Source organism: Garra rufa, chromosome 7 (genome assembly GCF_049309525.1).
Source record: "Garra rufa chromosome 7, GarRuf1.0, whole genome shotgun sequence".
Classification (NCBI taxonomy): Eukaryota; Metazoa; Chordata; class Actinopteri; order Cypriniformes; family Cyprinidae; genus Garra; species Garra rufa.
In genome coordinates, this window is record NC_133367.1 from 11,024,982 (window position 1) to 11,052,413 (window position 27,432).

Genomic DNA, 27,432 nt, shown 5'->3' on the forward strand with positions numbered 1-27,432 from the left:
ATTTTTTTTTACATTTTTCATTTATTATTATTATTATTATTATTATTATTATATTTTATTATTGTATTTTACCTTTTTTTATATAGTACTTTATACAATCCAAGACTCAATCAAAGCAGCTTTTCCTCGATGCAAAATAAATAAATAAATAATAATCTGCCGTAAAACATTTAGTAAGTTTCTGGCTTTTTTTTAATACACCATGCTTGCCTTGCAACCAAACTGAATAATTAAAACACATTTTATATCTTCTTCTAGGCCTACATATTTTGGAATTTTTTTTTTTTTTTTTTTGATTACGATTCTTGTTAAACTCACTAGACATGCATATTATATGTGCATTCTAAGCTTGTTCCATGCATTTTATAAAACTTTTGTGTGAAATCATATTTATTTTGGCCATCAAAAGTGTACTGTCCCTTTATTTGAGCGTGAGCAGCGCAGCAAAAATTTGACTCGGCACCGAAACCATTGCTTCAGCGCTGCTCCTGCTGCCGGTGTGAATGCACTCATTTGTTAACATGGGCGCCGGAAAAAAGATGCGCTGCTCACGCTCTGCTCACGCTTGCGGTGTGAAACGGGCCTCACAACACTTCCCTCCGGTTTCACAAAGCCTACTATAAGCCTAGTTCCAGGTTAAAATGATCGGAGCGGAATAAAAAAAAAACTTGTACTGACCAGTGATACTAAATATTCTTGCAAACTGTCTAAATTGTCTAATTGTCGGGAACTGCCAAAGATTGATGTGGAAGGCTTAGCACCTGACACCCCCCATGATTCATGTCACCTTGGCCTCGGTGTAGCTTTTATATGTAAATGATTATGCGGTAACACTTTAGAATACTGTTTCTTACTTACTGCAGAACTAATAAGGAGTTATTGAAGAACTAACAGGTAACTATTCATTAACACTTGACTTATTACTGTTAAATACTAAGGAAGATGTGTTAACTAATCAGTATGTAATACAATTTTGTGAATGTGTTAAGTAACAGGTAGCTAATCAATAACTAATGTATTCTGTCATACCTCCTGGAGAACTACTATTAATGATCTAGTAGTTATGGTTCAAAAAACATAACTATGTAATAACTACTACTGAACAGTTACTGTATATGCAAATAGTCACCATAATAATCAGGCTGTGGCCCACAAATCAAGTACTTGAGTAAAAGTACAGATACCCTAATAAAATATTACTCCAGTAAAATTATAAATAGGCCTATTCATTTTCAAAACTACTTGAGTAAAAGGACAACTACAGTAGTAACTTTGTTACAGTCTACTACTATTATTAGCCTATAATGAAAATGAAATATACTCTTGTGAAATTATCTGATAATTGTTTATTAATTACTAAAGGGTTCCCTATAATTTTACTTTAGAATAGGCCTTTTGTTGCAGGTTTGAAATGAGTCTTGCAGAATTATTTGATAATTATTTATTAATTACTAATGAGTTCCCTTTGTTTTCACTTTAGAATACTGTTTCAGGTTCTAAATAATTCCTGCGTAATTATCTGATAATTCTTTATTAATTTCTTAACGGTTCACTATATTTGCGCTTAAGAACAGGTCTACTGTTGCAGATTTGAAATGAGTCTTGAAGATCTATTTGATAATTATTTATTAATTACTAATGAGTTCCCTTTGTTTTCACTTTAGAATACTGTTTCAGGTTCTAAATAATTCTTGCAGAATTATCTAATAATTCTTTATTAATTACTAATGGGTTCCCAATATTTTCCTTTTAGAATAGGCCTATTGTTTCAGGTTTTAAATAAGTCCTGCAGAATGATTTAATCATTCTTTTGACAATTCTAACTCTATTTACTAATGGGTTACCTGTATTTTTACTTTCCCTTAGTCCTGGCCTTACATACAGGAACTGAATTAATATGATGTATGCTGAAGACACACAGTACTTTATGCAAAATATAAAAACTACAGTAAGTTATCGCATGACACTGGAGTGGTGGTTGGGTTCCTATCGGAAGCTAAGTGAATTACTTACCAAACATTCACAAGAAAATTCAATACACAGGTAAAACCTCTATAAAGATTATTGCATTTATTAATATTGCATTTGCATACTACTACTACTGCTAATAGCATTTATATATGAAAAGGTCACAACTCAATTTAATTGTGGATGACTGTTGATTAGTAGTTACTTCATAGTTATTTTTCTTGAACCTTAACTATTAGATCATTAATAGTAGTTCTCCAGGAGGTATGACAGAATACATTAGTTATTGATTAGCTACCAGTTACTCAACACATTCATAAAATTGTATTACATACTGATTAGTTAACACATATTCCTGTTATATATTTGTCTACATTATTTTCAATATTAGGATATAATACTAGGGTAGGCAATAGACAACATGGACATAAGGCCAAATCTAAATGGTTTCCTTTCCTTTAATTTAAGAAAAAAAAAAAAAAACTGCATGGGTAGCGTGTCATAATGTACAGCACAAAAAAAAAAAAAACGCAAAAAGAAATCTAAAGAAAATACTACTACTACTAATAATAATACTACATAAAATAAATGTTTAACACTCCAAACTATAGTTTATATTTCTTTATATTTATATTTATATGTTCTGATGTTTATGCTGCTTTTTGATTGTGTGAAATTAATCCCCGAAAACGAATTTAGCTGTTTTTAATGTGTCACAGCCACCAATCAGTTCAAATTTATATGTACTTTAACACAATCTTGTCGGTTAATAATAACTAACGGGAAAAGAAACTAACTTAACATTTCTATTTCCAATGCAGTCTAATAAAAGTTCATCAGGAAAAAAGAAAAGAAAACAATAATGAAACTGCTCCTGCTTATGAATAACTTTTTATTTGATGTTGAAGTATCTAAATAGTCTATAGGCTGTAGCAAAGTGCTTTTCTATATATATATATATTCTATTATTATATTATAATATTCTATATTATAATAATTATTCCCGCTTAGAATAATTTTCTTTTCTAATCTTTACGGACTAATAAAACAGTTTTTGTTTTCTATTTTTTTTTTTTTTCGGTAAGTAGTAATTTACGTCTTTCTACATATTTATTTATCATGTCTGACAAAAAATAACTGAAAATATTTTCCAAAACTTGAGCCTTCATGTCCTAAAAATGTGTTTTGCTCTGGTAACACTTTACAATAAGGTTCATTAGTTAAACATTAGTTAATGTATTAACTAACATGAACTAACCATGAGCAATGCATTTGTTACTGTATTTACTAATCTTTATTAACGTTAGTTAACGGAAATACAGTTGTTCATTGTTTGTTCATGTTAGTTCACGCTGCATTAACTAATGTTAACAAGATTTTAATAATGCATTAGTAAATGTTGAAATAAACATTAACAACGATTAATAAATGCTGTTCACTATTAGTTCATGTTAACTAATGTGGTTAACTAATGTTAACTAAAGAACCTTATTGTAAAGTGTTACCTTTGCTCTCTCCGCACAAACGATTGGATATGCACCTAATAGCGCACATTTATATCTATTATTATTTATATCTTTTATTTTACATCTATGGATTTTATTTTAGCCAATTCGTGATTTGAGAAGGCAAATTGAAACACAGAGTAGGTCAACTCACTGTCTGCCGCTTGGTCTTTAGGAAACAAAAAGCTTACGTTTAACAAACAAAAATGCTCCAAACTTTTTTTTTCTAAATTAACTTAATAAAAAAGAAACAAAATTATAAATACTTTGCCGTTACATACAGAATGAATTACCGATTATGGCGCCAGATATTGAAACAACAGACATAAATACTGTCCAAATAGTCCTCTTTGTGCAGGGTTTGGCCACAGAATGTTGTTCCTTGCGCCACCTGGTGGATATTATATGAAGCGCAACAACGTTGTAAAAAAATCTGAAGGAGCCCCTGCAGTAGGACGCGTGGCCACGCGTGCCGAATTGCAGGCTGCCGCGTGAAAATAGACGCATTTTTAATGGCCAGATCTGTATATGGTAGTTACCTAGGCCCTAGAACAGCTATCATGAAAAAAAAAAAGAAATTTTGACAATACCGCTTCTGCATCAGCATCAGATGTCAAGAGAAAACAACAAACGGTGCTAATATACACTTACAATGTGATATAACACTACCATAAAAGTTATAATCCTCTATAATGATGTGACTTGAGTCTTTTGTCTTTAAGGTCCCATATTGTCAAAATCGAAATTTCCTGGCTTTTTTCATGATAACTGAGGTCTAGGGGTTATGTAACTACCATATGAGTCAATCCACAGTAAACTGCACACAGCCTGCTTAAAGTAGTTGTTCATTTTCACGAGCAACTGTGACTTCCGTACAGATGTGACGTCCGATCTACTCAGTCACCGCCTTCAGTCACCACCCCGAGCACCAACCACCGTCCCACCCTCCTTTTGTCAAACCCAGACAATATCGTGTCCATAACATTGCTAAGCAACAACAACACGAAAACAAGTGGAGAAAACCCTGTTCAGTCGATAGATGTCGAAACCACACCATTGCACAGGCTTCAGAACAACGTGAATATAAGAGACCAGTGGCACGTCAACTTCAGCCTCTTTCACACAGCGATTACGGTAAATACACGGATAAAGTGTCGCATGATTTATTCCGGAGTTATTTGATTTGGTTCATTCACAATTGTTTTCCGGAATCTGTGCGTGCTTTACACACAAACCATAAAGACATGTGACGTTTGGATGAGAGATGTAATGCGACGCCTACGTTTCACTAAACTGAAACTAACCTGAACAAACTGTGCTTCAGCGCTGAACGTGAGGAGCTGGCTCTGCCCGATCGCCGCTTCATTCCACTTTGCACGTATTTTTTCGTTGTGAAGGGTCGCATGATAACGTGCATCACTACAACACTGCCTTTATGGTTCTGGCTTTTGTTCACACAGCGCTCGTTCCCGTAATTTTCCAGAATCAGCGCGCATTGTGAAAGGGGCTTTACTAAAGCAACAGTTATGTAGCTTACTGCATTCGGTGTTTGAAAAAGAAAAAAACATTAACGATCATTCTGAAATATCCTGTTGAGTATCAGATACGATACATGACCGTAGTTAACTGTGGTTGGCCTGGCTGTGCGTCACTCAGAAAACAGCAGGCCAATCAGAAGAGAGGCTCATGAATATTAATTAGATGGGCCAAAATCAACCTGTTTTAGACAGAGCTCCTAAAAAAGGAGCTGTAAAAATATATTTAGATGATTTTTGGCACTTATACCACAAATATATATTCTTAAGGACATCAACAACTAAAACAAACCTCCAGAAATGTTTAGACCTTTAAAATTATCTAAACAGTGAACTTTAATCTGACTGTAACTGCTGTACAGTATAATGATACTAACTCTAGTTTCTCCAGCTTGAATTGTGGGTTCATCAGTAGATCACTGAGGTTTTTCACTCCAGAGTCTCCTAGTTTATTCCCGCTCAGGTCCAGTTCTCTCAGGTGTGATGGGTTTGATTTCAGAGATGAAGTCACAGCAGAACAACCTTCATCTGTCATTTCACAGTCACTTAACCTACATTGGCAGAAAGAGCATAAAATAAGAAAATTAAATATCATTATCATTATGTTTATTTCACCATTATCATAAGATACTGAGCATAAAGTGTTTTGGTTTAAAGTGTTGAAGTGCGTCCTTCAGTACATCACATAAGTGATTCACTCCTGTGTTTTGTATTTGATTCACAATGAGGTTCAAGATCTATGATGATCATCTTATTGTTTATTTAATTTATTTATTTTACCATTTATCTATTTAATGCCTCTATTTTTTTGTTCTCTGATTAAAGAATAATTTTCACATGTACACAATTAGAATATTGTATCAAATTCTGCAACTTAAACAATTACTTGATAAAAAAATGAGAAATTAATTAATAATAATAATAATAATAATAATAATAATAATAATAATAATAATAATAATAATAAAATGACTAATATGGCAAATTGCACTGCTTTAAACATAATAACTTAAACCATGTTGTCTTAAAATAAATAAACTTTACTTAACTGTACTTACTTAATAAACTGTACTTACTCTAGTTTCTCCAGTTTGAATTGTGGGTTCATCAGTAGATCACTGAGGTTTTTCACTCCAGAGTCTCCTAGTTTATTCCAGCTCAGGTCCAGTTCTCTCAGGTGTGATGGGTTTGATTTCAGAGCTGAAGTCACAGCAGAACAACCTTCATCTGTCATTTCACAGTCTCTTAACCTACATTGGCAGAAATGAGAAAAGTCACACTTCATTTCAGTTTCATTTAAATAAAACACTTTTTGAACACTTGTATGTGAATGTTACTGACCTCAATCTCTCCAGTTTACAGTGTGAATCCTTCAGTACGTCACATAAGTCATTCACTCCTGTGTTTGTGATTTGATTCTCACTCAGGTCCAGTTCTCTCAGGTGTGATGGGTTTGATTTCAGAGCTGAAGTCAGGATGAGACACTGTTTCTCTGTAATTCTGCAATAAAACAGACTGAAGACAGAAAGAGAAAGAACAATGACTCAGATCTATGATGATCAGCTTTCTAATGTGTTTTACATCTTCCAGCAGACTTTTGCTGACAAATAATTGGTGATATCTGTGTACAGGTAACAATCAGCAAAATTACCCATTAAAATGTGAGTTATTTATCCAAGTTATGAAACTTCACTTGATAACATTAACTACATTAGTGAACATGAACTAATGATAATCAACTAGCATTTAATAACCTTAATGTAAGTTTCAACATTTACTAATACAGTTTTACATTCAGAAGTTTTCTGTTAATTAGTAAATACACTGTGAACTGACATGAAGAATGACTAATTATATAAACTAACATGAACAGATTAATAAATGCGGTCAAAATATATTTAATAGCTAATGTTAACTAATGAAATTGTTACTGTCTACTATTGTCATAAATCACTTTAGTCTCACAGATCAATGTTCAAACATACTGTAGACTAAACAATTACAAGTCAACAACAAACACAGTTTGCTTATAAAATTATTATACTTTGCACGTGTTTATTTAGTGAATAAACGTATTTCCTTAAACTGAAGACATTCAAATAAGTTTTGAAAAGGCAGTTGATTTGCTTTAGTGCTGCACTGATCAGGACATTTGAGGCAGATACTGATCACTGATTCTTAAAATGCTCTTGTTCAGTTTTTACAATTTACAGTATATGCTTCACCACAATTAGACATTTTACATTTTGTGAAACACAAACTTTAAATTAAAACCAGCTATGAATAGTTGTGAAATAAACACTTGCAATCCAGCAATCAGTAAACATGATTACATTCAGAAGTCATATGTTTATATGACTTTGCCCCTTATCTTTAGTTTATACAGAATTAAACTGTGAAAGTGTAGTTTTTCTCTTTTAAATCAATGTAGAATTTCCATTTCCATACATATGTGTGTGGAACTAATAATCATTCTTTTACAATCAAAGATTTGGTGGGGAACAAATAAAAGTGCATCAAAATAATTAATAACCATTTTTGTAAGTAATGTAAGATTTGAACTAAAGCAGCAATACTCACATCAGTGTGTTGAGTTGACAGTGTTTATCCTCCAGTAGAGCAGTGATCTGATTCACTCGTGTGTCTCCTAGTTCATGTTCACTCAGATTCAGCTCTCTCAGGAGTAATGGGTTTTTACCCACAATTCCAGTCACATACTGACAGCCTTCATCTGCAGCAGGACCCAAAAACCTGCAGAAGAGAAGATGAAGCGAGCATGATCAATTTAGTTCTGATTTAAAAATCCTTTGCATTACAAAAATGGCTGATACAATTAAAAACTTTATTATTCTAAAATGAGCTCTAGTAATTGCAAAACTTTTCTTTGAATATTTGAATACACAAATAAATACATAAATATTTGAAAACAAAGTCTAATAATCACATAATAGAAATGGCAGAAAACGGTCTTGTGAAACTGAATGTTTTGGATCATCTGGAGACTCACAGGCCTGCTGTAGAGATACAGTGATAGAGTGAATCTGAGCTTGATAGCAATTAAACTACAGTGTGTTCAGAAACATTTAAATAGTTTGACTAGTGTCTATAAAATAGTTGATGTTAATGATGAAGGTATACCATACTCCAGAACAGCAGCACACTAAACTGTGTTGACATTCATCATTCACTCAACAGCTCATTCACAAACTGGTCCTGCTGGGGCTCAACACCTCGCTGTGCAACTGTTTGACTTTCTGACTGGGAGACCTCAGGCAGTTTGGGTCGGCAGAAACACATCCAGCACCATCACACTGAACACAGGTGTCCCACAACAGCCTGCTCTCATTGTTCATACGTAGGAATTTCTTAAACATAACATTTAGAGGCACAAAACCTAAATTTTTGTATGTTTTTATTGATGCTAAAACTTACAATTTAGACGCATTTAAACATTTAAAACATACAAACAGCTACGTATTTTTAGCTAAAAAACATACATTTTTATGTTTCTTTAATTTCATTAAGCTATTTGTATCAATGCCTTTTTATCATTTTATTAATAAGCGATTTCGATTTTTAGCCCCCTTAACCTACCCCCAAAACCAGAACCTACCCATTTTTTGTGAATATAAAAGGATATAAAACGTAAATTACCAAAATATGCAGGGAAATTACCATTTTAGTAACAATATAACATTAAAATATTTTTTTATATAAGAAAAGTGCAATCACAATCATTTATTTACTGCAAAGCTGTCAACAGTCGTACCAAAAAATTCATCCAAATGATGATGCCTTTATAGGTTTGTTTGAGGTGCAGAGCAGAATTTAAATTGTTAATTGCTGAAAATGTGATCCAGACTATTATCCTGATCCACTCCGTGAAGGCGCCCGTGAATCATTCAAACACATCTCACCAGAAACACTGCCTGTCGTAATCTGTGACGAATGCTGGCGAGAGCCAATGAGCGATTGGTTTTCCTGCTGTAAAACCTGTCGTTTCCTGAAGCGGCTGTATTAGTAAAATGCACTTGAGCACGGGTTTATTGCTGTTACTGCTGGACTTGCTGCTCGGGATGGAGATGAAGATCACTGGATAAAGGCTTGAATTTGGGTCTGTTCCTCGCAATCGTATGGATTCTGAAGATCTGGATTACAGCGCACAAATAAAATTGTTTAATTTTGTTATTATGATGTGTGTTCTGAGTATTTTATGGCTCTATCCTCTGCTGAAAAAAAAAACTGCATATGCTGATAAGTTATGTTTTGGTACTGGGATGCTGGTTTATGCTGGTCCTTTGCTGGTTTATGCTGGTCCTTGACCAGCAACATGACCAGCAAAGACCAGCAAAGAACCAGCATAAACCAGCAAAGGACCAGCATAAACCAGCTAAAACCAGCACCAAAACCTATGCTGTTTTTTTCAGCAGGGTTGGTAAGCACAGAATGTCAGAGAAACCGCTTTCTGTGTCTCACCCCTGCAAACAAAGTTAAAATTACATGAGTGGCTAAACAATTGCAGAAATGTTATTTATTTTAGGGGTTTAAAGTCTAGTCTTGTTTAACATTATGTAGACTCATTCTTGGAAACTACCTGACAACAGAAATCACACAGAGAACAGAATGATATGTAATAATTTCATATTAAGTAAACTATTAAACTATTTAATAATGCAATTGAAAACACAAGGCCATTGGTATGACAACTAAAAACAACAATGAAATTAATGCAGCGATTTCAATATTCATGTGGATTCGTTTTTAAGTGTCGTCAAAACCTCAGTATTGTACGTTAAAATGCTAAAAATACGAAAGTATTTTTATGCTTAAGATGCAGTAAATACACTATATTGCTTTATAATATAGTATTCGCTCACTGATCCAAATAATTGGAATCAGGTGTTCCTATTACTTTCATGGCCACAGGTGTATAAAATCAAGCACCTAGGCATGCTTTGTGAAAGAATGGGTCACTCTCAGGAGCTCAGTGAATTCCAGCGTGGAACTGTGATAGGATGCCACCTGTCCAGTCCTGAAATGTCCTTGCTCCTAAATATTCCACAGTCAACTTTCAGCTGTATTATATAATCATGGAAGCATTTGGGAATGACAGCTACTCTGCAGAGTCAATCACTACAGACCTCCAAACTTCATGTGGCCTTCAGATTAGCTCAAGAACAGTGCGCAGAGAGCTTTATGGAATGGGTTTCCATGGCCAAGCAGCTGCATCTAAGCCATATATCACCAAATGCAATGCAAAGCGTCAGATGCAGTGGTGCGTAGCACACCGCCACTGACGCGTTCTCTGGAGTGATGAATCACGCTTTATGGAATGGGGCAGCCGTGGCCTAATGGTGAGGGAGTTGGGCTTGTAACCCAAAGTTTTGATTCCCACACCGGCAGGAATTGAAGGTGGGGAATGTGAATGAACAGCGCTCTTTCCACCTTTAAGAAAGGAAAAGGAAAGGAAAGGGGGTGAGTGAGGCCAAGTATGGTGACCCATACTAGGAATTTGTGCTCTGCATTTAACCCATCCAAGTGCACACACACAGTAGTGAACACACACACACACCGTGAACACACACCCGGAGCAGTGGGCAGCCATTGCTGCGGCGCCCGGGGAGCAGTTGGGGGATCGGTGCCTTGCTCAAGGGACTCACCTCAGTCGTGGTATTGAGGGTGGAGAGAGTGCTGTACATTCACTCCCCCCACCTACAAACCCTGCCGGACCTGAGACTCGAACCTGCAACCTTTGGGCTACAAGTCCGAATCTCTAACCATTAGGCCACGGCTGCCCCCGTGGCCTAATGGCCTAATACCATGACTGAAGTGCCCTTGAGCAAGGTACTGAACCCCCAGTTGCTCCCCGGGCGCTGGAGCAATGGCTGCCCACTGCTCCGGTGTGTGTTCAGAGTGTGTGTGTGTTTGTTCACTTCTCACTGCTGTGTGTGTGCACTTGGATGGGTTAAATGCAGAGGGCCAATAATGGGTCACCATACTTGACAATACATCACGACTTTCACGACTTTCTCCATCAGGCAATCTGATGGACGAGCCTGGGTTTACTTGTCTAATGGTGTGGGGTTGTTTTTCAGGAGCTGGGCTTGGCCCCTTAGTTCCAGCGAAAGGAACTCTGAATGCTTCAGCACACCAAGACATTTTGGACAATTCAATGCTCCCAACTTTGTGGAAAAAGTTTGGAGCTGACCCCTTCCTCTTCCAAAATGACATGGTCCATAAAGACATGGATGGCAGAGTCTGGTGTGGATGAACTTGACCGGCCTGCACAGAATCCTGACCTCAAACCGATAGAACACCATTGGGATGAATTAGAGCGGAGACTGAGAGCCAGGCCTTCTCGTCCAACATCATACAAAAAATGATCATTTGTTCCACCTCACAAATGCGCTTCTGGAAGAATGATCAAAAATTCCCATAAACATACTCCTCAACCTTGTGGACAGCCTTTCCGGAAGAGTTGAAGCTGTTATAGCTGCAAAGGGTGGACCGACGGCATATTGAACCCTATGGACACTTAAGTTCATATGTGAGTCAAGGCAGGTGAGCGAATACTTTTGGCAATATAGTGTACGTCCGTATTGTACGTTTTAGTGTCTGGAAAAACTTAAGTAAATGTACATCCACTCTTTCCTGACTCTGCCCCCCTCCCTTCATTTGCCCCATGCACTACTGAACTCTGACCCCCCCCACTCCCACATCCCCAGGATCTTCCACCCCCCTCCCACTAACACACAGAACTATAGAACTATATGTAAAACTAAGCTTTTTTTTTTGCAAAGGCCTATCTAAAGGGATAATGGGGCCAACTGATAATCAACAGTACAGTTTTCAAATTTGACCCCTTCCCAACAGGGAAAACCACAAACAATCAAGAATTCAGCATTATATGGTGTCATGGCTTTGCAATCAAAAAATATGGTAATATTGGAAGTCAATGGGGCAAAAACAGCCACAAACAATAAATGAGGGAGAAAAAATGAAAATCTGATGCTGCGCCAAAACTAACAATGCATGAAAGCCAATGTTCTTACTAATCTTTCACATGTCCAAGACTGTTAAAAAGGTAAAAAAAAAAAAAATCCAGGCCACAATTACCTTTTATATTGAAAATTAGTAATTTTGTGTTTTTTTTCCCCAAATCAGTGACATCATTTAGGAGTTTGGCAATTAAAGAGTTAAAAATCCTGATTTTTTTTTAAACATTTAGTATTTTTGAGCAGGACTGAGGTTGATTAATAGATTTATGCAAAAAAATTTGAAAAAAATATTTATCTGATACATTTTTACAGCAGTTTAAAGTAGTGGCTGTTTTCAGCCACAAACATAACGAAAGGTTGTAAATTGAAACAATGCACAAGGGTTAAAAAGTCCAGGATCCAGTTGCAGAGGGAGGTGTTAAGGCCCAGCAGGTTTAGTTTATGAGCTGTTGTGGGATTATGGCGTTGAATGCTGAGCTGAAGTCGATGAACAGCATTCTAACATAGGAGTCTTTATTTTCTAGGTGGGTAAGAGCCAGATGGAGAGTGGAGGAATTTGATTCGTCCGTAGAGCGGTTTGGACGGTATGCAAACTGGAGTGGGTCGACTGTGTTGGGGAGGCTGGTTTTGATGTTGTGCATGACTAACCTCTCAAAGCACTTCATCATGATTGGAGTAAGTGCTATGGGACGGTAGTCATTTAGACAGGACACAGGTGATGTCTTTGGTACTGGTATGACTGTTGTAGATTTAAGACAGGTGGGGACGACTGCTTGGCTCAGCGAGGTGTTGCAGATATCCATTAGGACATCCGTCAGCTGTGCAGCACAGTCTTTCAGTACACGACCAGGTATGTTGTCAGGACCCGCAGCCTTGCGTGGGTTAATCCTAGATAGGGTCTTCTTTACGTCGGCTGGAGACAGACAGAGTACCTGGTCGTTTTGAGGTATGGGCAGTTTTTGTGCAGGTGTGTCATTCTGCATTTCAAACCGTGAGTAGAATTGGTTGAGTGCATCTGGGAGGGATGTGTCATCATCACAGGCCTGTGGCAGGGGCTTGTAGTCAGTGATGGTTCGGATGGCTTGCCACAGGCTCCGTGTGTCTCTGCTGTTCGTGAAGTGATTATTAATTTTTTGAGAATATGACTGTTTTGCCTTCTTGATGCCACTGGACAGATTTGCTCTTGCTGTTTTGAGGGCTGCTTTATCTCCTGATCTGAATGCTTTATCTCTGGTCTTTAGCAGCCCACGAACCTCTGCTGTCATCCACGGCTTCTGGTTTGCACGTGTGGTGATGGATTTGGTGACTGTCACATCATCAATACACTTTTTGATGTAAGCATTCACAGTTTCAAGGTACTCATGCAGGTCTGTGTTGTTGCTGTAGGTGGCTGCCTCTCTGAACATGTTCCAGTCTGTGCATTGAAAGCAGTCCTGTAGTGCAGGAATAGCATCGTCTGGCCATACTGTTATCTGTTTTTGAACCGGTTTGGTGAGTTTGAGAAGTGGTCTGTATGCTGGGATTAGCATAACAGAGATATGGTCAGAAAAAACCGAGGTGGGGACGGGGTTCAGCTTTGTAAGCGTTTTTCTCAGTTGTGTAGACAAGTCTAGTGTGTTGTTTCCCCTTGTTGCAAAGTTCACATGTAGGTAGAACTTTGGCAAAACTGTCTTTAAGTTTGCGTGATTAAAATCACCGGCTATGATGAAAAAGCCGTCCGGGTTATTTGTTTGTTGTTCGCTGATGGCGCTGTACAGCTTGCGATGTGCGTCCTTAGTGTTTGCACATGGCGGAATGTAAACAGCTACAATAACAATGGCCGTGAACTCCCACGGCAGATAAAACGGGCGACACTTCACAAACATGAAATCCACCAGCGATGAACAGTGTTTTGTCACTACAGCAGCATAGTTACACCACTCTTTGTTAACTTACACACACAAGCCTCCTCCGCGAGTCTTACCAGACAGTGCTGTATCTCTGTCCGCTTGGTAGCAGGTTAGCCCGTGCAGCTGAATGGCGGAGTCCGGTATGTTGTCGTTGAGCCATGTTTCAGTGAAAACCAACACACAACAATCCCTTGTCTCACGCTGTGTAGCCCGACTAAGTTGAATGAAATCCAGTTTGTTTTCCAGAGAGCGAACGTTTGAGAGCATAAGTGATGGGATCGCTGGTCTAGTGGGGTTAGCCCTTAGCCTAGTTCGTATGCCTCCGTGCTTACCGCGCTTCTGTCCCCTCTCACAGCGCCGGCGCCGCCGCTTTGTGCGGGTCGCATCAGTAGGCGAGGCCGCGGTCTCGAGGTTCGGACTTTGCAGCAGACAGAGGCCCTTCAGCATCTCAGTAGCCGTCGACGAAAGCTGGTGTTTTTACACATTGCCGATTTCCAGAAGTCTCTGGCGATCATAGACGTGTTTTCGTATCTGCCATTGTGATCTTGTTTGCATGTCCTTATTTGTATATTTGTATACTTGTACTTGTATTATACATAATCTGTATTTATACATTCTACTGTTAGTGTTTATTGTTATCTGTATGCACCAAGGGTCTGCGAGTAACACATTTTTAATTCTCTGTATGTGTGTTCTGTACATGTGGCAGAATTGACAATAAACCAGCAATACTCACCTCAGTGTCTTGAGTTGACAGTTTGGATCCTGTAGTAAATGATTGAGCTCCTTCACTCCTGATTGTCCAGGATCATTTCCTGTGAGATCCAACTCTATCAGGTGTGAAGGGTTTGATCTCAGAGCTGAAGCCAGAGCTTTATAACCTTCTTCAGTGACACTGCAGTTTGAAAGCCTGTTTAAAAAAAGATGTTATTATTCCTTACAACACAGCTTGTCATTCAAGTACATGTTCTAGATCAGGGAAGGACAACTTTGGTCCTGGAGGGCCACTGTCCTGCAGAATTTAGATCCAACACACCTGAACAAGCCAATCGATGTCTTCAAGATCACTAGAAAGCTACAGACAGGTGTGTTTGATTAGGATTGGAGCTAAACTCCGCAGGACAGTGGCCCTCCAGGACAAAAGATGCCCATCCCTGTTCTAGACCGAAGGAAATAAAATTATGCACTACTGGATTTTGGCCTGAATGGACCATTTTCACAGTATAGTTGGGTAAAGTTCTACATTAGTAAACTCAGAATACAACAAATGCATTTTTGCATTTCCATTTTCCACAATTATAACCTACAGCTGCAAGCAAAATTACTCAACCCCTCAGAGACTGCAGTGCTTTACAAATACAAGCTTTTCTGAAGATCCAGGATAAAATAAAAATTGCATCTATAAGAGTTCACAGGCATATTAAAAATGATAATGTCAATATATAATGTAATATGTTTAAGTTATAATATTTCTAATAACACAGCTATGTCATAATCAGTGGGGTCAACCCCAGGCCCATGTGCAAAAATTTTGTACGGGCCCCCAATCATTATGGGCGCCAACTCTGTTAACTTGTTGATTTTTCTTAAGTACACAACGTTACATGAGTATTCATAAGCTGTTTTACAGTATAAATGCTTGGCTATAATATTTAATGTTTTCAAGTCGATTCATTATTTGTAGCATGCAAATATCAGCCTATAAATTCTGACAATTTTATGATAAATTACAAACAATAAATGTGTTTTTACACCCTTTAATTTGTAGCTGAGATAACTATATTTGCCTCAGATCAAGTGGCATGTGAATCAATGATTTTTTAATATTTGCAGCATGAAATAAACATGAAAAAATATTTGAATGCATTTTTAAAAAAATAAACACGATGTCTCATGAAATCAGAGTTTCAAAAAGTCAATAAAACATCTTATGAAGTCATAATACAGTTTTTTCTCAGTCGCTTTGGTGCATTTCTCACATCACTATTTACATTTGCACAACAGTTAATGCATTTTTCAAAACAATTAGTACAAACTGCAAAACCTAGTTGATAACCTAGCAAAAGCGTGTCACTTGCTCAAAATGGATAGCTCATTCCTCAAAAGCAAGTATTCCTGTCAATGAAAGTGTCAGTGTCATCAAGATGAAAAGTCCTGACACCATTGTTTATGAACAAGATAGTCAAATGGCTGTGTCATGTTTTGATGATGATGATGAATGATGCATTTGTATAGCGCTTTCATGTGTATTTCCGTACACCCAAAGCGCTTTACAATCATATGGGGGATCTCTCCTCAACCACCACCAGTGTGCAGCATCCACTTGGATGATGCGTCGGCAGCCACAGTACAACGGCGCCGGTGCGCTCACCACACACCAGCTACAGGTGGAGAGGAGAGAGTGATATAGCCAATTTAATAAAAGGGGATTATTAGGAGGCCATGATTGACTAGGGCCAGTGGAGGGAATTTGGCCAGGACACCGGGGTTACACCCCTACTCTTTTACGAGAAGTGCCATGGGATTTTTAATGACCACAGAGAGTCAGGACCTTGGTTTAACGTCTCATCCGAAGGACGGTGCTTTTTACAGTATAGTGTCCCCATCACTATACTGGGGCATTAGGACCCACATAGACCACAGGGTGAGCACCCCCTGCTGGCCTCACTAACACCTCTTCCAACAGCAACCTAGTTTTCCCAGGAGGTCTCCCATCCAGGTACTGACCAGGCTCAGCCCTGCTTAGCTTCAGTGAGCAACCGATCTTGGGCTGCAGGGTGATATGGCTGTGGCTTTGTTTTCATTATGACAGTTTAATCTGTAAATTTTTCGAATGCAAAAAAATCTGATTTTGGTGACACTTCCTTAAAATGCTCAAATGCTCTGCATGGTTGTCTTGCAATCCTATGTGGTGCTGAGTAAAATGACAGTAAATATGGCAAATCTTTAATGTATCACTACAATTCACTAAATCTGTGATGCAGTAAAGCTGTAAATCTAAATGTAAAATGTAAAAAGTGACAAGCTCTTGTCCCACTGCAAGCTTCATGTACACCGGAAGAAAAACTGCAGTGCTTTACAACTATTGAACAGAAAGTATTAAATAAACTTATCACCACATCTAAACCAACAACATGCCTATTAGATCCTGTACCCACTAAATTACTAAAAGAGTTGTTACCTGTAGCAGAAGTACCACTTCTTAATATTGTTAACTCATCATTATCTTTAGGTCACGTCCCAAAACCATTCAAACTAGCGGTTATTAAACCTCTTATTAAGAAACCACAGCTAGACCCTAGTGAACTGCCAAATTACAGACCCATTTCTAATCTTCCATTTATGTCTAAAATTCTCGAAAAAGTTGTGTCTGCTCAATTGTGCTCCTTCTTGCAAAATAATAATATCTTTGAAGAATTTCAGTCAGGTTTCAGGCCCCATCATAGCACAGAAACTGCACTTGTAAAAATCACAAACGACTTGCTACTTGCGGCAGATCAAGGCTGCGTCTCATTGCTAGTTTTACTTGATCTTAGTGCTGCGTTCGACACTATAGATCATGAAATACTCATAGATCGATTACAAAACTATACAGGTATTCAAGGGCAGGCTTTAAGATGGTTCAGATCATACCTGTCCGATCGCTATCACTTTGTTTATTTAAACAGGGAGTCATCGCAGTTATCACCAGTAAAGTATGGAGTGCCACAAGGATCTGTCCTAGGTCCTCTACTATTTTCAATTTACATGTTACCCCTTGGTAATATTATTAGGAAGTATGGGATTAGTTTCCATTGTTATGCTGATGACACTCAACTATATATTTCAACAAGACCAGATGAAACTTCTAACTTATCTGAATTTAACAGTAGAAAATTATTGGTCATCCAGTCTTTCACATTTTTAACACACTCTGTTAACTTTGCTAAGACTGAGATATTACTTATTGGACCAAAAAACAGTACACAGAATCTCTTTAACTGCAACTTGCAAATAGACGGATGTACTGTTATTTCCTCTACAGTCAAAAATCTGGGTGTTATATTAGACAGCAACCTGTCTTTTGAAAATCAAATTTCCTATGTTACTAAAACAGCATTCTTCCATCTTAGAAACATTGCTAAGCTACGGAACATGTTACCTGTTTCTGATGCAGAAAAGTTAGTTCATGCATTCATGACGTCTAGACTGGACTATTGTAATGCACTACTAGGTGGTTATCCTGCTTCTTCAATAAATAAGCTACAGGTAGTCCAAAATGCAGCTGCTAGAGTCCTTACCAGATCAAGAAAATATGATCATATTACCCCAATTTTACAGTCTCTACACTGGCTACCTATTAGGTTCCGTATCACTTACAAAATACTACTTCTTACCTATAAGGCCCTTAATGGTTTAGCTCCTGCATACCTAACTTGTCTCCTACTACGTTACAATCCATCACGCTCCCTAAGGTCGCAAAACTCTGGACTTTTAGTAGTACCTAGGATAGCAAAGTCCACTAAAGGAGGGAGAGCTTTTCTCATTTGGCTCCCAAACTCTGGAATAGCCTTTCTGATAACGTTCGGGGTTCAGACACACTCTCTATGTTTAAATCTAGATTAAAGACTCATCTCTTTAGCCAAGCATTCACATAATGGATCTCATAACGTTGTACTTCAGTTACATCTGATCAAATGCACATTAATATTCTTCAGCTTGGGATAAACACATCATTTTTGTTTGGTTGGAAGTTGGAACAGCAGCTACGCTAATTATTTCTCTATTTGTTTCTCTGTTTCTGCCACGGGATTTCCATCCCGTGGTAACTAGGATTTACACAAGATTCAGTCTGGATTCAGAAGAAGAGATGATGCCGACCCCTCAGAGGACCGCAGATGATGCCAGCCTTGAAACAACATACAGCACTACATAATTTTCCTACAAGTTTGATCACAGCACATAATCATTGCAATTAGTGTTCATCATCTGTTTGATTACACAGTTACTGATTTTAACATTTATATCATATGTACATCGACTTGACATACAGTATTCACCACTAAATATTAAAATTACTAAATATATTGTAGTAGCCTAAACTTTTGTACAGCGCTTTGCAACGATTCGTATTGTGAAAAGCGCTATACAAATAAACTTGAATTGAATTGAATTGAATGTATGACACAATGATAGTGGTGCAGTGAAGATTGTTTGGTGCTGAATTACTGTCCATTTATACACACCTGTTCTCCCGACGAAATGTTTGAATAATTGAATTTACAGTGGTTCACCCAACATTTGTCTGCACCCTTCGACCAGCCTAAGCCATTGTGAGGCCGTGATTGACAACATGATCCACAGTTGTAGTCCTGATTTCATTGGGAATCTGCCTATATACTTGGCCTCTTCTTCCTCTTCCCCTGTTTTGTCCCCTTCCCCTTCCTCCCCGCACCCTCACCCCTCTTCCACGAGGCTGACCTTCCATTTCTGTGTCACAGTATTGTAGAAATGGTACACACTATGTCCTGCTTGGTTCATATATGCTTGTGAAGTGGGGGTTTATGGGATTCAGTTCTGAGTGATTCTAGAGAAGTGGCTTATCATTGGTTGCAACTAATGCTTCACACACCCCTTCTCATCAGTGAAAGCTGAGGTTCATCTGAGAGGAATTTTTCAATTTAAAAGACATTTTCAGGAAAAAAAAAGATTTAATTTTTTTTAAAAAATTTGCTTGACAGATTTTGACTAGTTTAACATTTTTGTACGTAATGACTCAAGCAATGAAATGAGGACTATTAGTTTTATATGGAATGACTATTCAGCATTCACAAGTTTAGTTTATTTTGACTGACATGACATAAGCAAATGATAATGTTATAAAACAGCAGAGAGTTGTATGAAAGCAACTGATGCATGTCCAAAAGCATTTGCAATTTGTTGGAAGGAATGAGAAACTGCTACTATGATGTGCACAAATGACTAAATGTTGTGGAGGTTGAAGTAAATGTTGTGCAAATGTAAATAGTGTTCTGAGAAATGCACCAAAGCGACTGAGAATAACTGTAATAGTAACAATGTTTAGCCTACCTCAGAAAATCCAACAAGCCCATGATTTTGCCTACATTGTTTTATTTTTCTCATAAACAGCCAGTTAACTGACTTGAAGCCTACTTTTAATTGCCATTTTTCATGTTAAATGTGAAGACAGGTGGAATTTTCACATTGACTTCACGCAATACCACGATTTTATTACATTAATTATTTAGTTTTAAAGTAGTAATTTAAAGCATTCTGTAGATACATTTATCATGTTTGTGAGGCAAATTACTGTTCAGTCTTGATGAGAAGTGGGTGCAATAAATGTATAGGATATAAGTAAGAGAAATAGAGCAAGAGTAATTAATGTGTGTTCTGGATCTAGCACGTGTAGCTGCAGCACGCATATGCAGCAGCATATGCAGCAGCACGGCTCGTCTTCAATGAGCCCAAGAAGGCCCATGTCACACCTCTCTTCATATCCCTGCACTGGCTACCGGTTACAGCACACATCAAATTCAAGACACTGATGCTGGCCTATAGGACAGCCACCGGATCATCACCGGCCTACCTCCATTCACTACTACGCATCTACACTCCCTCCAGAAGTCTGAGATCCTCTAGCGAAAGACGCCTTATTGTACCACCACAGAGAGGCATGAAATCACTTTCCAAAACATTCTCCTTCAATGTCCCTGCCTGGTGGAATGATCTTCCCACCCCCATCCGAAACGCTGACTCCATTACTGTCTTCAAGCGACTGCTGAAAACCCATCTTTTTCGACACTATCTGACTATCTGAAAAAAAAAAAAATTCTCCTCTCTTTCCTGATCTTCCCTTTCTAGCCCGTACTCATCTGACAACGCCTGACATATGGTACTTTTTAGCACTTCCTATGTCAATCTGCCTCCTTAGGATGAATTATTTGTTGTATTCCCAATTGTAAGTCGCTTTGGATAAAAGCGTCTGCTAAATGAATAAATGTAATGTAAATGTGTAGCTGCTCGAGGAAAATTATTCAAGCGTTCTGGAGATAACAGTTACAGCTCAGAAGGACGATTCAAGCTTTAGGATTTTAGTATCCCTTTGGCAAGCAGAGCGAGGTTGGTTTGTTTTATGTATTTCTTTTGTACGTTATTGTTGATTAATTTGAAAAATGCTACATTTGTTTAGTTAATGTAGTGAATGTTAGTTTATTGTGAATGTTGATTGAGTTAATTTACTTTCATTTATGTTTGTTTCTTTATTTGTTTTCTTTACAGTTTTACGGTGCCATGTGCAATGGTACCATTGTTATTGTTCTATGAAGTTAATCACTGTGTGAACACCAGGTTGTGAACTTAATTTGCAACAAAGAATTTGAGACAATGAATACTTCAGCGATGAAGTTCATTGCATCTGAGTAAATAAATCGAGGCACTCGTCAAAAACTCTCTGCCTCCTTTGTTTGATGCCGAAGGCCTGCTACAGGTCTATACCTTATTCTTTCATTAAGACGAGACACTGCAGGTGAATAGGGTAAAAAAAAATAAGTTATCACTTCATTTACCCAGTTGTTTGATTACATTGAAAATTGCAAACATTTCTGTATTACAAAAAAAAATGGTTTAAACATGCAAATAAGGCATTATTTAATGAAATATGTGCTAATTCACATACATTTCTAGAACAAAAATCTAAACACTGGATGAAGTCAATGACATATTAGAGTCAACAGACTTTCTACAGAGGAAATTTTGGGCATCTCATTTTGTCACACCATAATTAAGAAAAAAAACTTTGTAAACATCATATTTTATAATGTATATAAGTTTTATAATCTTATATTAAATTATAATTTATAATAAAATCAAGCAAATTATACATGAACAAATCCTTCTATAGAAAGGAATAAAACTGGAAAGTTTGGTGTATGTAAGTGTTCCTGAAGTGGAGATTTATGGCTCAGTGTAGAAGAAAAAACTCATTTTGACAAAACAGCCTTTAAAAATATGTATTGTAATTGATATCCATTGACACAAATAGATAAAGTGCTACAAAAGAACATATAAAAAGACAGTATGAGTCATTATCATCAGTAGTTATGTCCCCACTGGATGCAACAAATGCCTTATAAATGTTTATAATGGGTTTTATTGTTTCTCTTTTGTCGTGCTAAGAAACGGCAGAACACGCCTGCCCTGTCCTGTGGGTGTCGCTGTTTCGCTGTTTCCCTGCTTCCTGTTTGCCTTGCTGCAGAGTGGTCTGTTTGTTTGTAACGTTAGCTCTCTTCAGCTTCGTTTTTCTACTGGATTTTCTACTGGATTCTCTATCTTATTGTTAATTCTGCCGTTTTAAATTGATAGATATAGCTTAACTTAATTTCTGGTCTTATTCATCAAACTAATCTGACTAATTTGATTGTTCGCCTTACTCTATAATCACGAGTGCAGCACGTTAGCATTCCATAGCCGGTTAATTTGCCGCTCGCACTCCATTCACGCTTTTAACTCTTGTTTACTATTTTTAGCATTGCGCTGGCCGGTTAACTTGCCATCTGCGTTCCATTCACGTTTTTATTTATTTTTTCTCGTGTTTAATATCGTTAGTACTCTTTTAGCCGGTTCCGTTCCGTTTTTTCTCCCCCTGATCTGTTCTTCAGGAACTCTAACAACATTGGTAAGTTGAAATCATTCTACAATCACGGTGAGTAATGGCTTCTTCTCCTACAATTGTAGTCTGCACTGCTTGCCACATGTATAGCTTATCTATCTCTGTCAGCAGTGAGCCTTATACATGTGATAAATGCAGGAATATAGTCAGGCTGACAGAGAAGATTTCAGAACTAGAGTCACGCATCCAAACTTTAATGGAGGATAGTAAGAATGTGAGGGCCTTAGATACGGTTTTGGATGTGACTAGCTCAAAAAAACCCTGTACATTGTTCGGTTCCGGTAACAACGCCCATGCAGCAGGGCAATTGGGTGACTGTGAGGCGGCATAGTCGCGGGTCAAAACACCGCTCTTCCGTTCCGATCAGAACATCAAACAGGTTCTCCCCACTCAGTGAAGCACCCACTGAGAAACCTGATGAAAGTGCACTAGTAATTGGCGATTCTATTGTACGGAATGTGAAAATAGAGACACCAGCCAACATAGTCCAATGTTTACCGGGAGCCAGAGCGCCTGACATCTTGGCAAATTTAAAAGTGCTGGCTAATGCTAAACGTAAATTCAGTAAGATTGTTATTCACGTCGGCGCTAATGATGTTCGACTTCGCCAGTCGGAGATCACTAAAAATAATGTTAAAGAGGTGTGTGATCTTGCAAGTACGATGTCAGACACTGTAATATGCTCTGGTCCCCTCCCTGCTTACCGTGGTGACGAGATTCACAGTAGACTGTGGTCACTCCATGGCTGGATGTCAAAGTGGTGCCCGCGAAATAACGTAGGTTTCATAGACAATTGGACAAGCTTTTGGGGCAGACCGGAACTGTTGAAAAGAGATGGTCTTCATCCCTCCGGATGTGGAGCATCTCTTCTATCTAGAAATATGGCACATAGTCTTAGAGTTTGCACTTGACTCACTGGGGCCCAGGTCAGGAAGCAGACAGACTGGCTAAACCGACCGTCTGCTAGCCGCCTCACGTCACAGAAATCAGTTAATTCTCAGCACATAGAGACCCTTTCACCTAGATATCACTCTATAGAGACTGTGTCTGTTCCCCGAGCTAGAAAATACAAAAAACGCCTAAATCATATCAAGACTAACAATTTAATTGATGTTCAACAAATAAAAAATATATATAATACAGAGAAACAATTGATAAAGCTTGGCTTATTGAATATCAGGTCCCTTTCTACGAAAGCACTTTTTGTAAATGATATGATCACTGATCATAAGCTAGATGTGCTCTGTTTGACAGAAACCTGGCTAAAACCAGACGATTACATTATTTTAAACGAGTCCACCCCCCAAGATTACTGTTATAAACATGAACCGCGTCTAAAAGGTAAAGGAGGAGGTGTTTCTACTATTTATAGCAGTATTCTCAATGTCTCGCAGAGAACGGGCTTCAATTATAACTCGTTTGAAGTTATGGTGCTTCATATAGCAGTGTTTCTCAACTCCAGTCCTCGGGACCCACTGCTCTGCACATTTTGTATGTCTTCCTCATTTAATGCACCTGATTTTGATCATCAGCTCATTAATAGAAAGATTCATGAACTGAACTGAGTGTGTCAGACTCAGAAACATACAAAATGTGCAGAGCAGTGGGTCCCGAGGACTGGAGTTGAGAAACACTGTCATATAGCATTATCCAGAGAAACAAGTACTAATGATAAATCCGCCGTGACGTTTGTGTTAGCTACTGTATACAGGCCACCAGGGCACCATACAGACTTTATTAAAGAATTTGCTGATTTTCTATCCGAACTAGTGCTGGCCGCAGATAAAGTCTTAATAGTGGGTGATTTTAACATCCATGTTGATAAGGAAAAAGATGCATTAGGAACAGCATTTATAGATATTTTGAACTTGATTGGGGTTAGACAATACGTGTCAGGTCCTACTCATTGCCGAAATCATACTCTAGATTTAATACTGTCACATGGAATTGATGTTAATGGCGTTGAAATTCTGCAGCAAAGCGACGATATCTCAGATCATTATCTAGTCTCTTGTATAATCCAGATAGCTAAAATTGTTAATTCAATTCCTTGCTACAAATACGGTAGAACCATCACTTCTACTACAAAAGACTGCTTTGTAAGTACTCTTCCGGACTTATCTGAATTCCTCAGCATATCCAATAGCTCAGAAAAACTTGATGATGTATTAGAAACTATGGACTCTCTCTTTTCTAGCACTTTAGATACAGTTGCTCCAGTGCGCCTAAAAAAGATTGTGAAAATAACTTACACAAGTCTGAAAAAACAGTCTCTGTGGTAATAAATGGCGCATACACATTTTTTTTTTCACTACTCGAACTAAAGCGCACATAGTTCTTCCAGTATTAACATCTGCCGCCTCACTAAATGAGGATATAAATACATGAACAATATTTCCAGAACTTCTCTTAGAGTTTCATTTAAGTAAAACTGCAGAAATACATCACAGTTGTTCAGTAGAATGCACATACTACAAATAAATTTATTAAAACCTTGTTTTTAAGAAATAATCATAGGTGTAATTTATGGGTGGAACATGTTCTCACCACTTTTTGTCATGGTTGATATTATCCCCATATCTTTTTTTAATCATCTAAATGTTTGCTGTTTTTAGTGACAACACTTTTCTTGTGGCTCTTGCACAGTCTCACAGTCTGATTCCAGTTTGAAGCAAATGTATATGTTCCATTCAAAGGGCATTGAAGTGTGCGAGACGTGAAGTTAAATTGCACTTATTTACAGAGATATATTATGTCACACTTTACACTTCTCTAGTAAGAAATCCATGGATGAATGTTTTGAAGTGAAGTAAACTTCAATGGATTTCTTGTGCTCAGGGAGAAGGGAGCAATGGACACTGTGTAGGGATCATGTCAATCGGAACACAGTTCATCCAAAGAGCTCACTTCTAATGAGCTGATGAGCTGAATCAGGTGTGTTAACAATGAGAGACATGCTAAATATTAGGGGTACGTGAGGACTTGAACTAAGAACCTTTCGTTTAAATGTTGCAGAGACTAATCACTCTGGTTAAATCACAAAACAAAACAGAAACTGTGTGCCTACTCTGTCTTTACGATTACTTATTAACATATCTGATTTTAATAAGAGGGAAAAATTAGACATGGGCGAATTAGAACTCAAAACCTCCTACACACCTGATGCAAATTTTAACACTAGACTGTTTAAGAGTATGAATGTTTATTACATATCTATACATTTATTCACTGACGTGGAGATTTACGGGCCTAATACTGTCCTATAATAATAAAGGCAAAAACATGGAGAAAAAAGGAAAGTGTCCCACCCATGTTTTAAAACAAATTTACACAACTAGGAATAATCATCCAATATTTCTTCAATTAGTTTTGATTGCAATATTAAATCCCCTATATTTGCCAACAAATATATATTTATTATAATATAATATATAATATAATATAATATATATAATATATGTTTGTTTAATTTTCATTATATAAAAGATAATTTTTTTTTTATTACTTAAATGATATTTATACAATGTGAAATGATAACATACTGAGTATAAAGTGTTTTGGTTTAAACTGTTGAAGTGATTTTCATCATTTTGATTCTTGTATGTGAATGTTACTGACCTCAATCTCTCCAGTTTACAGTGTGAATCCTTCAGTACGTCACATAAGTCATTCACTCCTGTGTTTGTTATCTGATTCCTGCTCAGGTTCAGTTCTCTCAGGTGTGATGGGTTTGATTTCAGAGCTGAAGTCAGGATGAGACACTGTTTCTCTGTAATACTGCATTCACACAGACTGAAGACAGAAAGAGAAAGAACAATGACTCAGATCTATGATGATCAACTTTCTAATGTGTTTTGCATCTTCCAGCAGACTTTTGCTGACAAATAAATGGTGATATCTGTGTGCAGGTAACATGGAGAAAGACTACACATTGTTCATTTAAATATACTACAAACTACATAAAAGTTATAAAGATGTGCAAAGGTTGAAAATCAGCAAAATCAAAGTTATTTATTCAAGTTACGAGATTTCTATTGATAACATTAACTACATTAGTTAACATGAACTAATGATGAACAACTAGCATTTAATAACCTTAATGTAAGTTTCAACATGTACTAATACAGTTTTAAATTCAAAAGTTGTCTGTTAATTAGTAAATACACTGTGAACTGACATAAACCATGATTAATTATATAAACTAACATGAACAGATTAATAAATGCTGTCAAAATATATTTAATAGCTAATGTTAACTAATGAAATTGTTACTGTCTACTATTGTCATAAATCACTTTAGTCTCACAGATCAATGTTCAAACATACTGTAGACTAAACAATTACAAGTCAACAACAAACACAGTTTGCTTATAAAAATATTAATAAACGTATTTGCTTAAACTGAAGACATTCAAATAAGTTTTGAAAAGGCAGTTGATTTGCTTTAGTGCTGCACTGATCAGGACATTTGAGGCAGATACTGATCACTGATTCTTAAAATTCTCTTATTCAGTTTTTACAATTTACAGTATGTTGCACCAAAATTAGACATTTTACATTTCACAATTTCGCACCTACATATAATTAGCTGGAGTATGTAACGTGTGTTTGGCGTGCTGTCCAGGGAAGGGCTCAGAGCTCGGGAATTGCCCGAACCTAGAGTACCCCCTTATGTGTGTAGTAAGAAGGAGATGGGGTTGTGGAGGGATGCTGGTTGACCCTCAAATGGGTAGAGGTAAGTCAGCTGTATTTATACATGGCGTTTATAGCATTTATACATTAACTTGAGTGTGTTCCTCGTGTGTTAATTAGGCTAGGTATCTCACGCACTCCTCCCCAACTTTGTTAATAAAACATCATTTTGTG

At 37.4% G+C, this 27,432-nt stretch overlaps 1 protein-coding gene across 1 annotated transcript in view; it reads right to left on the minus strand.

Moving 5' to 3' along the window:
- LOC141337913 (NLR family CARD domain-containing protein 3-like) overlaps window positions 1-27,432 on the minus strand; it is a 110,709-nt gene that overhangs the window by 44,102 nt on the left and 39,175 nt on the right. The window contains exon 7 of the mRNA XM_073843488.1: window positions 6,350-6,523. Within this exon, the coding sequence (XP_073699589.1) occupies window positions 6,350-6,523 (174 nt within the window). The remainder of the gene's footprint in view (window positions 1-6,349; window positions 6,524-27,432) is intronic.